This window comes from Gobius niger, assembly GCF_951799975.1.
Source record: "Gobius niger genome assembly, chromosome: 2".
NCBI lineage: Eukaryota > Metazoa > Chordata > Actinopteri > Gobiiformes > Gobiidae > Gobius > Gobius niger.
Genome location: NC_136853.1, coordinates 26,436,606 through 26,451,374, shown reverse-complemented (window position 1 = coordinate 26,451,374; position 14,769 = coordinate 26,436,606). Strand labels below are relative to the sequence as shown.

The window sequence follows — 14,769 nt, the reverse complement described above, 5'->3', positions numbered from 1 at the left end:
ATTTCAATGGGCTTCCGTACTGTCTTGCTGGCGAACAGGCACTGACAGCAGATACGCAGACTATTTTTATTTATTCCGTTGACTACTCGCAACAATGAGCCGAAGTTATAATGATGAATTGCAGTACTTGGACAAGATCAGCAGTAACTGCTGGCGAATTAAAAAAGGCTTTGTTCCCAATATGCAGGTGAGATATTGGCACTTGAACATGGCTAGAGCTGAAATGCTAACTAAAACAACATGGCCTTTTTCATGCGTTCATATCATAGACTGTATATGGTTCATATTCAGTAGAATTGATCACTGTAGGTTTTTCCATACGAGTCTCCCCAAACAAAACCGTCAACAAACTCCAACTCATTCCAAATGCCTTCACCAGAGTCTTTAGAAAAACAGAATGATCTGATCTGACCAGACCAGATCACCACTCTCTTCCCCGCATTTCCAGTGAAATTAAATTTCTTTCTCATTGTATAAAAATATTGAATGGTAGCTCCGGGCCTAAATCTCTCGGACTTTCTCTCGAAATATACTCAGGACATAGTGCTTAAATCTTCTTCTCACCCAGTGGTTCTCAAACTGTGGTACATGTCCCTGCTGGTGGTACTTGGGCTTTATCAGATGGTATTTGGGGTCATATTTGATTTACGACTTTATTGATCTTGATTAGAGATGATTTCATTGATGCTTGCTTTAGCAATTCAATTCAATTTAGAGCCTTTTTACACCTGCTTTAGTCATGGATTGATTGTGATTTCGGCCTGATGGGACTTGAAGGTTAATTGTTTGCTGAGGTGGTGCTTGAATCACTGCTCAAACAAAAGACTGAAATCCAGCTCGGTGGAGCTCCCTACCCATTACATTCCGGTCTACTACATGTCTTTCCTGCTTTAGAAAGAATCTTAAGACGTATTTATTTACCAAGTTTTTGGCTACATACTATAACTGTTTTCCACTGGTTCTACTGTCCAGCACATGAGCATGCTTTGGACGTATGAAATAGAATTTGTGAATACAGTATGTACTTGTTGTACTCCATGGAGTTGATGATATTAATCAATAATGCTGTTACAGGTTGAAGGAAACTTCTATGTGAATGATTCCTTGGAGAAGCTGATGTTTGAAGAGCTTCGTAATGCCTGTCGAGGGGGAGGTTTGTGCACAATATCTCTTTTCATTGGGTGTGTATCGCCCTTCTCTCAATTCTTAAAGGCACCACACAATTCACTGAACCAATGCTATTCGCTCCCCTACACTTAAGTATCAGTGCACAATGTCCTTAACCTAGCTTGCCCTGGGGCTGACTGAGATTATCATGGCTGCTAATTTGCACCAATGGCTTTCCCAAACATTATACAGTCTCACTGACATATAGTGTGGCTGGGGTGTCCTGCAGCAACACTTTGAACTATGAGGTTAGATCATTAGTTGAACATGACATCTGAGACATTACACAGTCAGCAAAAGAATATATGTTTTTACTTACAGTGGGTTGTGAAAGTTTAGGCACCTTTAGGCAAACTTTGTAATAATGTGAACAATGAAGCAAGAGGAAGCTCCAAAAGGCATGAGGTTTTAGCTCAGAGCTAGAGACATTCCAATAAAAGCAGGTTTTAATTCCATCATTTATATTTTCAAAATAGTATTAACATAAAGTTTGGGCACCCTGCAATTAATGCAGCCGTAGTCTCCAAATATGGAAAGTATCACAGCTTTAAATGCTTTCCTAAGCAGACATGTTGCAGACAAAAAAGTTTAAAATTGAACTTTTTGGCCGAAAGGTCCGTATGGAGAAGAGAATTTCAGAAGAGAACGTCTGTCCAACTGTGAATCCTGGGGGTGCATCCATCATCCTCCAGGTTTGTAGTGCAGCCAGTGGCACAGCCAACAATTTAGGTTGAACAAAGAATGGATTCACAATTTCCAACAAATTCTGAATGAAAACGTAACACCATCTGTGAAAAAGTTGAAGTTACAAAGCAAAGGGCTTCTACAAATGGGTAATTTTGTAAACACGGCTCAAAATCCACGATGGAAGACATGAAGAGTCAGAAGGTATTTTCTGTGGCCTTCAATGTCTCCTGACGTGAACATCATTGAAGATCTGTGGATAAACATCCAAAGAGCAGTGACAGCCCAGAAATCTCTCAGTTCTGGAAGACTTTTGTAAGGAAGAAAGGGCTAAAATTCCATAGAAATCTTCACAACCCACTGCACCAAAAGTAGTCATATTGATATATATAGAATAACTAAGTATTTTGTGCTTTAGGTATTGGTGGATTCCTCCCAGCCATGAAACAAATTGGAAATGTGGCCTCTCTGCCTGGAATTGTTCATGTAAGCTGGAACACCTGGACATTCTCTGTTTGTTTTGTTCACGCTCCTCGTACAATCAATGTGATTTAGTATTGATAAGAAATATTTATTACATATTGTAATATCACAGAGGTCCATCGGTCTCCCTGATGTCCATTCTGGATATGGGTTTGCAATTGGAAATATGGCAGCTTTTGACATGAATGACCCTGAAGCTGTGGTCTCACCAGGTATGTTGGACTATTGTTTTCTCTTTTAAAGCCATACAAATATGCACCCACGAAAATACATTTTGCATTAACGGTTAGCGCTTGTGCCTCACAGCAAGAAGGTCCAGGGGTCAATGTCCCGGCCGGGTGAGGCCATTCTGTGCAGAGTTTGCATGTTCTCACGTGTCTGCATAGGTTTCCTCTGTGTGATCTGGTTTTCACTACAACTAAAACATTGTACAAAAGGTTTCCTTCTGTCTCAGAGCTGGTTTAGAGAGGCCAGTGAGCAGGTCGTTACAGTAGTCCTGCTGGAGAAACATATATGGATTAGTCGCTCTAAATCAGGATTAGACAGTACACCTTTGATCTGAGCAATGTTTTTAGAAAAAAGCTGCTGATGTTATTTATTTAATGTGGCTGTTTAAGTTCAGGTCAGGTTTCTTACTTGTTTTTTGGGTTTCGGAGAGAGAGACTCAAGGTGACTGATAACACTTCTGTTTGTTTCTTTGGGCCAAAGACCTGCATCCGCAGACTGATCTGTTTGATTCAGAGACAGTTAATCTGCAGGCCCATGTTCAGCTGCCGCCAATGACTCATGCAGTAGATCTGCATAGTTGTGATAGGACAAATCATAGATAGGCCTTGACCCAGTTTAGAGCAGTGCCAGAGATTTCCAGCCAGTTTTCTAAACAAAACTAAGAACTAATCTCCTGCTACAGTAAAAGGCCAATAAACATTTTACACCTAATTCGAACAGTATAGCTCACCATTTCTTCAGGAAATATATTTATTAGCCTTCATTGTGTATGGTAACAATTTGATAATTAATGCCATGAAGGCATTACTAATGAAAATCCAGAGGAAATTTTATATTTCATTGTTATTCACTGACACTCAACTGGATTCTTGAAGGTTTTATTTATTTATTTATTTAATTTATTTATTTATTTGATAGGGACATGTGTGAACAATAAACATGTACCACACTACAACATTTATAGCCAAGGCTAATTTGCAATTTTTATTTAGATACCCTAGATGTGCTGCCACACGGCCTCTACACCCTGCGTTACATAACCCATTGCAAAAAATGCTTGTTATTGCAGGCATGTATGTTTATTTTTGAGCTTTACAGTCATTTCTCTCGAGATGTTGCAACATATAATCCGAAATGTTTCACAATGTGGCTTTAAATATAATTTCAGCTGCTAAATTAATAGAATGCCATAAGATGTAAAATATATATATTTTTCCGCAGGTGGTGTTGGTTTTGACATAAACTGTGGAGTCCGGCTGCTAAGAACAAATTTAGATGAGCGGGACGTCCAGCCAGTAAAGGAGCAGTTAGCTCAATCTTTATTTGATCATATCCCAGTGGGAGTCGGGTCCAAAGGGGTTATTCCCATGACTGCTAAGTAAGTATCCATCAGTAAGTTATCCATATTATCCATATATAGTTATCCATATTACCAATCGTATGCTTCCAAACAGAGACCTGGAGGAAGCTCTCGAGATGGGTGTGGACTGGTCTCTCAGAGAGGGCTATGCCTGGGCTGAGGATAAGGAGCATTGTGAGGAATATGGCAGGATGTTACAGGCAGATCCCAACAAAGTGTCGTCTAAGGCCAAGAAGAGAGGATTACCACAGGTTGCTACAGAGAATATGGCATTTAATAAAGATAATTATTAAAAATATATTTATAGATTTTAAGGAATGAAATCATTATTTTTCTGCAGCTGGGGACTCTTGGTGCAGGAAATCACTACGCTGAAATTCAGGTAGTGGATGAAATATATAATGACTATGCCGCCAAGAAAATGGGCATCGACCATAAAGGCCAGGTGTGTGTGATGATCCACAGTGGGAGCAGAGGCCTCGGCCATCAGGTTGCCACTGGTAGGTCTAACCGTGTTGAATGAACATAAAGTTTCTGCAGACGACTTCCACGTTACTGAACTAATCATTTCACAGATGCCTTAGTGGCCATGGAGAAAGCAATGAAAAGAGACAAGATCACAGTGAACGACCGACAGTTGGCCTGTGCCCGAATTTTTTCACAAGAAGGACAAGACTATCTGAAAGGCATGGCTGCTGCAGGGAATTATGCCTGGGTCAATCGTTCATCCATGACCTTCCTCACCAGACAGGTGGGACCTGTGTGTGGATTTTTGTATTTTGTTCAGTAGACTGGATTTTTTTGTATTCTTTTGTTTTTTTTTAACAGGCCTTTTCTAAAGTTTTTGGTACTACACCTGATGACTTGGACATGCATGTTATCTATGACGTTTCTCATAACATTGCAAAAGTCGAGGAACACATTGTGGATGGGAAACAGAAAACACTGTTAGTCCATCGTAAAGGCTCCACTCGGGCCTTTCCTCCTCACCATCCACTCATTCCTGTTGACTACCAGGTAAAGGCAAAATGAATATAAACTCATTACAAAATCAATACACATACTTAACATCAGTTTCTCCTCAGCTCACAGGTCAGCCGGTGTTAATTGGAGGAACAATGGGAACTTGCAGTTATGTGTTAACTGGCACAGAGCACGGGATGACAGAAACATTTGGCACAACATGTCATGGAGCGGTATGTACCTTTACTTCAAAATACTGGATGAAAAAATAATAAAAAACAGTAAATAGAGGTAGAGTATGGATAAATATAAATATTTCTTAAACAGAACTTGTATCTTGGGACACAAGTAAACATAACAATTGTAATGTTGACTATCCAAAATTAAGTGGAATGAGCCCCACACTTGGTTTTGGAAAGTCCTACTGCTAAAATCAGCGTCAAAGGAATATAAACTTTCTCCAGCTTCAGGAATACCGGCACATGTGCCCTCCAGTAGATTCTTTTAAATAAGGAATGGTATTGACTTAAAGTGAAACTAGACATTGTCCTATGCAGCTTAAAGGGCCTATACAGAGTTTTAGAATGTTAAAATGAAGTATTTTCCTCCCCCTACATGTTCCAGCAATGTTCTAATGTATAGAATGAGCCCAGACCTATTCACCACAACTGGCTCTAAAATCCTGCCCTGTCACTCAAAAAGTTGTTAATTCGGTCCGAAGTGCCGTCATGCACAAGCTTAATATAGAAGCTAAGAAGCTAAAAATGACCAACTTGCATCTAGTCCCGTTAAGGCAACCCAAGTTAAATTCTGTAATTATAGTGCCTTATTAAACCACTAAGAGCACATCCTAAAGCCTTAGTGTGTGACTTGATACGATTTACATTATAACACACCCAAATGCATTTGCACAATTTAATGAATAGTGACAAACTGTCACTGTGACTGTGTTCCAGGGCCGAGCTCTCTCCAGAGCCAAGTCACGTAGAAACTTGGACTTCCAGGATGTCCTGGACAAACTTGCTGATATGGGTATTGCAATCCGAGTGGCTTCACCCAAACTAGTGATGGAGGAGGTGGGTAAAAGATTTCCGTAAATCTTGTTTGGTTTACTGAGTATTAATATTTTCCTCAAATATTTTATCCATTACAGGCACCTGAATCCTACAAAAATGTGACAGATGTTGTCAACACATGCCATGATGCCGGAATTAGCAAAAAGGCCATTAAACTGCGGCCCATAGCTGTAATTAAAGGATAAACAATGTATTCACTTAGTTCTTTAAACTATGAAGCAATAAAGCTAACCCTCTGGAAATGGTACAAATTTGCATGTCAAACATGTCTGGCCTAATTTAATTTTGTCTTAAAATGAAGCAAGACTTTTTTTTAATGGGTTTGAAAATGTTATTTTTGGTTTTTAATTTGTTTTCAAATAAACTAATTTGCCAAGGGAACCATAGCACTTTTTGTCTTCTCTGCCCAGATAGTCCTTTACCTGCAATATCCAGAGGTGGGTAGTGCTACATTTGCTCTCAGTACATTAAGTTTTTCTGTCATACTGTCCACCACTAGTCGGGGCTCCAACACAGTCCACCAATGCCTGGAAAGGCTCAAGGACCACAAACAGGAAACATAATTCAAATAGGATACAGGGAAAAAATATATAAATTGTGTACAGAATGCGACTGTTGAGGACACTGTCATTAATGCTGACATCAAGTGCAATGTATTTTTCTGTTTTTCCTCAACAAAACAAAAACTCATGCAATAGTAATTATACTGGCCCACAGTGTCATAAACCGTTCAGCGATATGTAATACTGGATAACAATATTTTAACTTCTTTCTAATAAAAAAAAAAAGATCCTCAAAAGAAAGGTACTCTGAACCACTTATTTATGCCCCTTTATTGTTTATGCAAGTAAAAAGACAGACTAAAACATAAGTGTACCAACATACTGACATTCATCCATGATCCATTGCTCCATTATGTATATTAAAACATACATAATGAAGGTGCAGTGGAGGCACAATTGTAACAAATATCTGGCTATATCTAGTTATTGTTTTAGGAGCCAGTGAGTGGTTCAGGAATCCTAACACAAACACAAGCTCAAAAACAAACCAAATGGGATCATGGACCAGAGTTTTATTCCTTCTATTTTCTATTTATAAAATACTAACAGTAAAAAAAGAAAAATCTTTTTAACAGCGCATAATATATCATACTTGGTATTTACACAAAGATGAAGAGTCCGGACAAGAAGGTAAACATGCAGTCCGTTAAAAATCCATGTGACCAGGTCATCCACTCCTTGAATAAAGAAACTGAACTAATGACTGTAAAAAATAAACGTGCTATCCATAAAGGATGAGGCCTGGAATCAAATGACTGTGCTTCACCCATTCTAAAGATATACGGTTGTAACAGCAGGCTCCAGGTGAACATCCTCCACCATCTACCACGAAGGGGCAGTGTTGGCCAATCGCCTCATTCGCCTGTAAAGCATTATGTAAATTACAAACATATTCTATGGAGAAACACAACAACTCACACATTTCCTGACATGTCCTTGAACCAACTCACCTGGTATTTCTGTCTTGGTCTCTAATCTTCTTTTCCATTTCTGCATCGGTGAGTGTTTCTAGCAGAGGACACCACTGATCTGCATCTCCAGTATTACGAATAGCAATTTCCACAGTGGGGAGTGGATTCTCACTGAAAAAAAATAAAAATGATAATAGTAAGACACATAAAGTCACGATATTAGTCACGTACATTGAAGCATTTAATTGATAAGGATACACTACCTAAAAGCATAGGTCCTCTGGTGCCAACTGAGCTGACCACGGATGCTGTATGCAATGGTGGTAACAAACTCACCCCCTAGACCAAGCTCTGAACACAACTTTAATGCGAAAGACTCTGGGGAGTTCTCTTTTTCAGACATGTCCCACTCAAACTGGTCCACCAAAGAGATGTTTCCTACATGAATGTTAAGCTGCCAAATAAACAAGAAATGTGATTACTGCTGCTTATTAATTTGAAAAGGGTTACAAAACATGGATGTGTGACAGGAATAAATCACCTTTATAATGACTCTCTGGTCCGCCTGTTCTTCTAGTATACTGTCAGTAGGATAAGACTCTATCTGCTGACGGATTGCTGAAGCAATTGCAGGGACAAAAGCCAATGGATTTAGGTCGAGATCATCGCATAAGATCTCAGCAAACATCTCCGGAGTCATAAGTTTCTCTAAAGATGACATATTAATAAAAAATAAGCTCAGCACAGTACAAGTGCAGTACATCATTGATAGGATTGAGCCACGTACCATTCATATTCCACGTGAAAGTATCTCTGAGTTTCTGACCATCGATCTCCATGTCCAGACGAATAGGAACCAGCATCTCAGTCTGAGCTGCATTCTCATGAATGACTGCTGGGTCATGGTCATCAAAGCTAGATAATATAGAATACAAAGTTAAAGGCATGGTTCATACACTACACACCACGGCACACGTCTGTCCTTTAAATGTGTATGATTAGGTTTCTTACCACAGAGGGAATGTCCTCTTTTTGTCTTTACCAATTCTGTTGCGATTAATTGTGGTGGAGCAAGGCACCGCGTCAAGGTGGTGAGAACTGTTCGGTAACGTAGGCACCCACTGACTACTACGCTTTGCTTTTTGTTCCCTTTTAAAACAATAAGCCACAAATAACAACATTACTTTTAACTGATGGCAAACTGTGAAGCAAAGGGAATATATAAGTGAATGTGAAAATATTAAAGTCAACCATCTAGGACAACCTGAGATAGGCTGGCGGCTCAGTGCTGATAGACACTGCCTTATACTTCTCATCATTTCCTTCGAAGATCTCCTCACACTCTGAAGCCTTCAGCAGGGTGACACTGGTGGCTACAAAGATAAATTGAATAAACAGACAGGCCTTTTATAGTTTATTTTTCACTTCTTTTATAGTGTGGTACCCACCATGTGAGGATGCTACTATTTTCTTCCTCTCTTCAACTGAGGCAAGTCTTCTCCATAAAGAGGGATATCTTTTATACAAGGAGCCTCTAAACATACGCAAATAGTTTCCAACCTGAGGAATACCACAGAAGAAGACACAGTTTCAAACATTTTGTACTAAGATGTTTATACATGAACAAATTAACATTACATTTTGGAAGCCAGTATAAATATGTAGTATAAATATTACATCTAACTGTAGCTCAGTTCAAATTGCACTTTGATTCAGGTCAAAACACTTATTTCAGTGGAGGGTTTTGTTATGGTCGTTTCTTTGTTTATCAATGGGCATTAATCACTCACTGGGGATGGCGTGTGGCTAGCAAGTTAGCATACTGACAATTTACATTTTTGATACAACAGGGACGCGTACCTCAGACCCAACCATGTAAAAATCTCCATCTTCTTCAAGTTGAAATTTTACCGGCTTCTGTCCAAATGTTTTGCTAAGAGCTAAGGGCATCATTTTGGACGGTCTTGCGAGTTTGCGTAAAGCTACAGTCTGCCTTGTTCCTGCAGTGCTGCGTTCAGTCAGACACACAATGGGAAAATACAGTGCTGTGATTGTTCATCATGCAACGTTTAAAAAAAAAATCCCCTTTAGTATATTTAGCGTGTAGAAAATCTATTGAACACTTGCGTATTTAAATAATTGACATAGCAAACCATTTTTAAAACGTAAGCCGTTGTACCGTTGGATGTATACGTTATACATACACAAATTTAACGCAACACGCCACTTGTCCGATTATTTCAAACGCAACAGCGCACTCTAGCTCTCGTATCTCAGGCTGTGGTCGGAGAACATGCTCATGCGCGCCCCCTACTGCCAACCTACACAATGTTTCTGAAGTGGCACCAGAGGCAGAGAACGAAAGTAAATGAATAGAGTAAAATGTAATAATTATAATAAAAACACCAGATAATATCCGTGACAAACTTTTGAATAATGTTTGTTTCCGAAAAAAAAAAAAAAGAATTTATAAAAGGGTCTCCACATTTCCATTTTTGTAAGAATCAATTTTGTTTTGTTAACTCTTTTATTCAAGTAAAAAAAAAAAGAAGACCTTCACTTGCCACATATTTATTATTTATAAAAAGTGAAATGGAAAAAAAATGTGCTTGCTATGTGAGCAGAACAGATAGACCTGTATAATTTTAGCTGCTGTCAGTCTTGTTTGTCATCAATACTTTGATGAAGACCAAATATCACCATACATTATTCAGAGAAGCCTGTAATCTTTCTAATATTCAGGAGCATCAATCTGGCTTCAACAAGCGTTTCTTGGGATGATTTAGGTCCATTTACAAAGACAACAGACGGTAACTCCCAAATAAGTTCTGAGTGGTTTGGGCATTCAGTGTCCAGAACTTCACAAACATGCCATGAACAAAGACCATGTTTGTTCCTTCATCTTCTTGAAGGAATGTCTGTAGAAGTGACCCAAAAGCCAGATGCTCGTTTAGCCTCCAAGTCGCTGTCCCTCTCCCCAGGCAAATCCTCCAGGGCGTTCTTCTGGCAGAGGATTGTAGTTGGCATCTTCCTCTGGAGTGTCAAACAGCATCTTTCTACAGAGAAGACACTTTCATTTACTTTCATGACACAATTGTATGTCTTGTGCAAAAAGAAATATCTGATTTTTTGTTTGTTTGTTTTGTTCAGACTAACATGATAGAAGGTGTCTTAAGCCAACGTCCACCACCAGGCTGGTTTGGAAACACATCTTCCAAGAAGAAATACACATGTCCAACAGCAATACCTTTTAGAAAATACAACAATATGATTATACTATATTGTTTATACATTTTGATTTAAGAGTCTAAATGATATGCATACCTAAAAGATCCACGATTATGGAGTTTCCTAGTAGGAGTGAGAATCCCATCAGAACCCAAGGCAGAAAAGGAGCCTGGAAATTCAGCAGGCCAAAGAAATTCATGCGAACATTGGGATTTCGCCTGCTCCACACGTACACCAACATAATAGTAAAGGCTTGGCCCAAAAAAACTAGGCTCACAAACGTGCCAAATATCTAACACTTTGTTAAAGACAACGTTATACCACAAAACACAATATTACAATTATAAAAAGCATCTTGTGGTCACTGAAAGCAACGTTTTAGTGAAAAGGATACAGTCATCAGTAGCCCACCAAAAAGAAACATGAAGACAAAGTCAGCCGTCCGTCCCCTGAAAGAGCCTTCTTCAAGCATTCGACAATATCTGTATCTGAAAACTAATGTCAAGATAAAATACACACAAACACAATTCAATATTTGTCATAAAAATAATGTTCATGTTGAGAAAACAGGTCAAATGAGCTCTGCTTTCTAAGCATAAAAAACGCACAGGCGTTCACAGCAGGCATTGCAGGAAATGAAAATAACTAAAAAAAAACAATCTAGTTACTAGTCACGAATAGCTTTGGAGAAGCATTATTATGATCAGCACGAGTAGAGTTGGATCTATTGTTTTTGGAGCATTGGGGGCATCTTTGAGGCTGGTTGTGTGTTGTCCTTGAAATGTCTGTATGTATTGTGTATATATTTCTTCTGTATATTGTCTAAGTTAACGTTTGCTGACCTTACCTGACTTAGGACAACGGATGAAAATTAGCTACTGTGTAACTCCGGCATATTTACATTAATGCTCTTTGCTGACATGTTGATTAATAAGCACTGTCCTAATTCAAATAAATAAATGAAAAATATAGTTTTTTTTCCAATCATAAGACCTCTTCCCACCTCCATATTGAGTTGCTCATGTAAACAAACGTCAAACAAATATCTTTTACAGTGACTTCCTGACTCTTTACTAATCAGCAATTAAGAAGTATTAAGCATATGATGTTAACGAATTATTATTAACTGTTGTGATAGCCTTTGGGGTTTGGGGGTTTTGGATGTGGGTGTGTGTGTGTGTGTTGGTGGTTGGTGATGGCCGGAAGGAACCAATGGCACGGATTGACGGCAACATTATTTATGCGTCAGCCCCAGGGCAGCTGTAGTGCTTTCAGAGGCTTGTCAAGCTGAAGTGCGATACAAAACCAACCCAAAATTATGCAGGATTAGCCCGCTCAAAAGCATAATTCTACAAGACCCAGGGATGATTTTCCTGAATACTGACAAAAGAAAAGAAACAGCTGTGAATTGGACATTAAAATCTCAAAAAGGTTAATAATTTGGGGCCCCTCCGTGGTTAAAATGCAACATTGTTCTTGACTTGGCATTTTCAAAAGGATACAAAAATATCATGTTGAATAGAAAATTGAAGCCAACAGGACCAAAAAAGAGGAAGTTTGTTATTAGTCGCCATACCTGTAACACAAAAAGATTAAATAACAATGCGCTTGATTAGATGATGCCAAAGTAATCCAGCTCTCACTTACTTGATAATTTCTTAAAATCAAATCCGGATTGAAGTATAACTGGAAGGGCGTGATAAGCTCTAGTTGCTGTAAAAGAAAAAAAGAGACACGTCACCATAAAAACATAAACAACAATTCACAAAAGCAAAAGTTGATTTTCTTCTCTTCTTCTCACAGAGCATCCACATCATGCTAACTTGAAAATGAAAAGTGATAGGGCGTGTCAGTAACTGGGAGCCACTCAGCGTGCACCACTCCAGCCGAAAGAGCCAGCCAGCCAATCAATTTACAGCACTTGTCACTCCCGTCACTGATGCAAAAATATTGAGGTGAATTGGTGAAATTGCAGGAAAACACTTTTGAATTTCAAGTTTCGATACAGTATTGCGTTAAAACATACGTACATTACTGTAAAAAAAAAAAAAAAAAAAAAAAAGGCACAACTTAACAGGGACGTTGAGCTATAATAATGTCAACGTACTAATAACAGTGAATTTCCCCAAACTTTATATTATTAAACATCGGATCCAACCATCGCAGCATTTTTCTTACGCCCTGAAACGAATGTCTCGCGAGCGGAGAACAAGATTTCAGAAAGACGTTCTCAACCGAAACTTTCCGCTAAATTTCGTGATTTCGCGTAGCAATAAAAAATATATTCAAACGCATTCTCTGTTTTAACACCGGGTACGTTTTAACCCCACCAACACGCACCGAGGTTTTTAGATCATGTTATGGACACGTAACATTTACCACTCTTGCTGTTGCTAACCCTTTGAGCTAGTCTCCACTAACCTACAAAATGAATAGAAAGCTGCAGCAAAAATCTCTAAGAAACACAAAATTGTCTTACCACTGCAGCAGTCGTGAGGACACAAGCCGTGGTATAAGCCCTTGTCACAACAGGAATCTGTAAATATTCCTGCTGTATGGTTTGGTAGGCCATTTTGGACTGAAACAGAGAGCACTTCCGGAAATGTCATGACACGTCATTTCAGAGCGAGCGGGGCGGGGCTTCATCCGCGGACGTAAACAAATAAAGGATTTTTTTTTTCTTTTTTTTTCTTTTTTTTTTTCTTTTTCTTTTTTAATTGAAAAGTATATGAGTATACAGAGTATGCCAGGGGGTAACAGAATTGTACAATACAATTATTCAGTTACAAATATATTATATTTTGAGCAAATACTGATTTTTAGAGCCTTTTTGTTTTCAGAACCTTCCAAAATCTTGATATATGAGAGAGTATCACTAAAAAAATGTGCAAAGTTGGGTTTCTGCTTAGAATATTTACATTTGTGAATATAAAATTGGGACAAAAGGATAAGTAAATTAATAACAAAATAGATATCTTCATTCTTTTGCTTTCTGAAGAAACAAAAAATAACGTTTTCCCATTTCAATGTACACAAAAAGAGCAGTTCACATCAATGTCCCTTTTAAATTTGGTCATAAAAGAATTAACTGGATAATATGTATGGATGATTTTGTACGAAACCTCTTTTACTTTATTTGTTATCAGAAATTTGTTGGGAAGTGTCCATATATTTTTCCATGAAATATTACCTACAAATTGGGTCCAATATGAAACAACATGGGGAGTAGATACAAGCTCTTTCTGGAATAAAGCACGAATATTCTTATTACAATTTTTGTGATGTGTGAAACATATTTTTCCTATTTGAGAATTTAGTGCATTGGGGAGAGAAACAGGTGCTTGTAAATGCAAATATGCACTTCTATACAGCGTGATAACTCCAGCAGGGATTGCATCGAAAAGTATAGCATATTGTTTCGGTGTGACTGGAAATTGATAAGTGGTTAAAAATTCAGAGTAAGACATCAATTGCAAACAAATAAAGGATTATTTATTCATTTGCTGAATTAATTTCTCACAAAACTTATGTTGATTTTTCTTTGAAGAATTATTTGTGTAGCCTACTTTACCACTGCAATATGCAAATTGCCTAGTTTTAGGTGATTTGGGCTATTTTTCAAAAGTCAAATGAAACTAAAACTTCATGATTAGCTGCTATTGCGGATGCTCATGTGACGCAGATCTTATTCTTTCAGTCGCCTTCGATTGATCCAGGGGTGGCATATTTGTCTCTGTTGCGCCCCAGAGGTACCATTGCTAATGAAAAATTCTGACAGTGGCACAGTTGGTAGAGTGGGTTGTCTCATGATCGCAGGGTTGGGAGTTCAAATCCCTTCTCCTGAAGATGCACACCGTCATTGTGTCCTTGGGCAAGACACTGCACCTTGCCTCCAGTCACTAAGTTGACTGGTGCAGTATCCTATTCCTCTACAATGCCTTTACAAAGTGATATTGTAACAACGCCCTGTTTGAGGGAAATGTGCCTGAAATCATCATGCCCAAAGAACTTTCTCCATGTCAGATTATAGTAATATGTACAGGGCATGGAAGAGAGGCATTTATTGTAAACTTTATGCAACTTTTTATGTGAGAAAAAAAAAAAAA

General features: G+C 38.4%; 3 protein-coding genes across 3 annotated transcripts; 1 reads left to right on the top strand and 2 right to left on the bottom strand.

Annotated features, from left to right (window-relative positions):
* The first annotated feature begins 19 nt into the window (after positions 1-19).
* On the top strand, positions 20-6,322 carry rtcb (RNA 2',3'-cyclic phosphate and 5'-OH ligase). Its single transcript, XM_079551909.1, has 12 exons — positions 20-187; positions 1,075-1,153; positions 2,270-2,337; positions 2,447-2,546; positions 3,784-3,940; positions 4,017-4,173; positions 4,263-4,422; positions 4,498-4,673; positions 4,751-4,939; positions 5,008-5,118; positions 5,842-5,961; positions 6,039-6,322. Exons 1-12 carry the CDS (start codon positions 95-97, stop codon positions 6,144-6,146), a joined length of 1,518 nt encoding a protein of 505 aa, XP_079408035.1. The 5' UTR covers positions 20-94; the 3' UTR covers positions 6,147-6,322.
* Positions 6,323-6,796: 474 nt separating this feature from the next.
* Positions 6,797-9,525, bottom strand: LOC306959618 (SWI/SNF-related matrix-associated actin-dependent regulator of chromatin subfamily B member 1). Its single transcript, XM_079551774.1, has 9 exons — positions 9,296-9,525; positions 8,884-8,995; positions 8,700-8,808; positions 8,447-8,584; positions 8,223-8,350; positions 7,977-8,143; positions 7,699-7,889; positions 7,475-7,606; positions 6,797-7,386 (listed from the first exon to the last, which is right to left on the bottom strand). Exons 1-9 carry the CDS (start codon positions 9,386-9,388, stop codon positions 7,347-7,349), a joined length of 1,110 nt encoding a protein of 369 aa, XP_079407900.1. The 5' UTR covers positions 9,389-9,525; the 3' UTR covers positions 6,797-7,346.
* A 484-nt stretch (positions 9,526-10,009) lies between these two features.
* On the bottom strand, positions 10,010-13,256 carry derl2 (derlin 2). Its single transcript, XM_079551572.1, has 7 exons — positions 13,143-13,256; positions 12,311-12,376; positions 12,166-12,239; positions 11,058-11,151; positions 10,760-10,955; positions 10,592-10,682; positions 10,010-10,491 (listed from the first exon to the last, which is right to left on the bottom strand). Exons 1-7 carry the CDS (start codon positions 13,233-13,235, stop codon positions 10,386-10,388), a joined length of 720 nt encoding a protein of 239 aa, XP_079407698.1. The 5' UTR covers positions 13,236-13,256; the 3' UTR covers positions 10,010-10,385.
* Positions 13,257-14,769: the final 1,513 nt, after the last annotated feature.

What these genes read in the sequence shown, in the direction of transcription:
- LOC306959618 (XM_079551774.1), bottom strand. Translation starts at nt 9,388, where the DNA reads ATGATGCCCTTAGCTCTTAGCAAAACATTTGGACAGAAGCCGGTAAAA. An exon ending in TTTACATGGTTGGGTCTGAG is followed by an intron (nt 8,996 to 9,295) that starts GTACGCGTCCCT and finishes GGTATTCCTCAG; the next exon opens with GTTGGAAACTATTTGCGTAT. An exon ending in CAGAGGACCTATGCTTTTAG is followed by an intron (nt 7,607 to 7,698) that starts GTAGTGTATCCT and finishes ATTTTTTTTCAG; the next exon opens with TGAGAATCCACTCCCCACTG.
- rtcb (XM_079551909.1), top strand. Translation starts at nt 95, where the DNA reads ATGAGCCGAAGTTATAATGATGAATTGCAGTACTTGGACAAGATCAGC. An exon ending in TCATTCCTGTTGACTACCAG is followed by an intron (nt 4,940 to 5,007) that starts GTAAAGGCAAAA and finishes GTTTCTCCTCAG; the next exon opens with CTCACAGGTCAGCCGGTGTT. An exon ending in GCACAACATGTCATGGAGCG is followed by an intron (nt 5,119 to 5,841) that starts GTATGTACCTTT and finishes ACTGTGTTCCAG; the next exon opens with GGCCGAGCTCTCTCCAGAGC.
- derl2 (XM_079551572.1), bottom strand. Translation starts at nt 13,235, where the DNA reads ATGGCCTACCAAACCATACAGCAGGAATATTTACAGATTCCTGTTGTG. An exon ending in TTGGTGGGCTACTGATGACT is followed by an intron (nt 10,956 to 11,057) that starts GTATCCTTTTCA and finishes ACAAAGTGTTAG; the next exon opens with ATATTTGGCACGTTTGTGAG. An exon ending in CATAATCGTGGATCTTTTAG is followed by an intron (nt 10,683 to 10,759) that starts GTATGCATATCA and finishes ATTTTCTAAAAG; the next exon opens with GTATTGCTGTTGGACATGTG.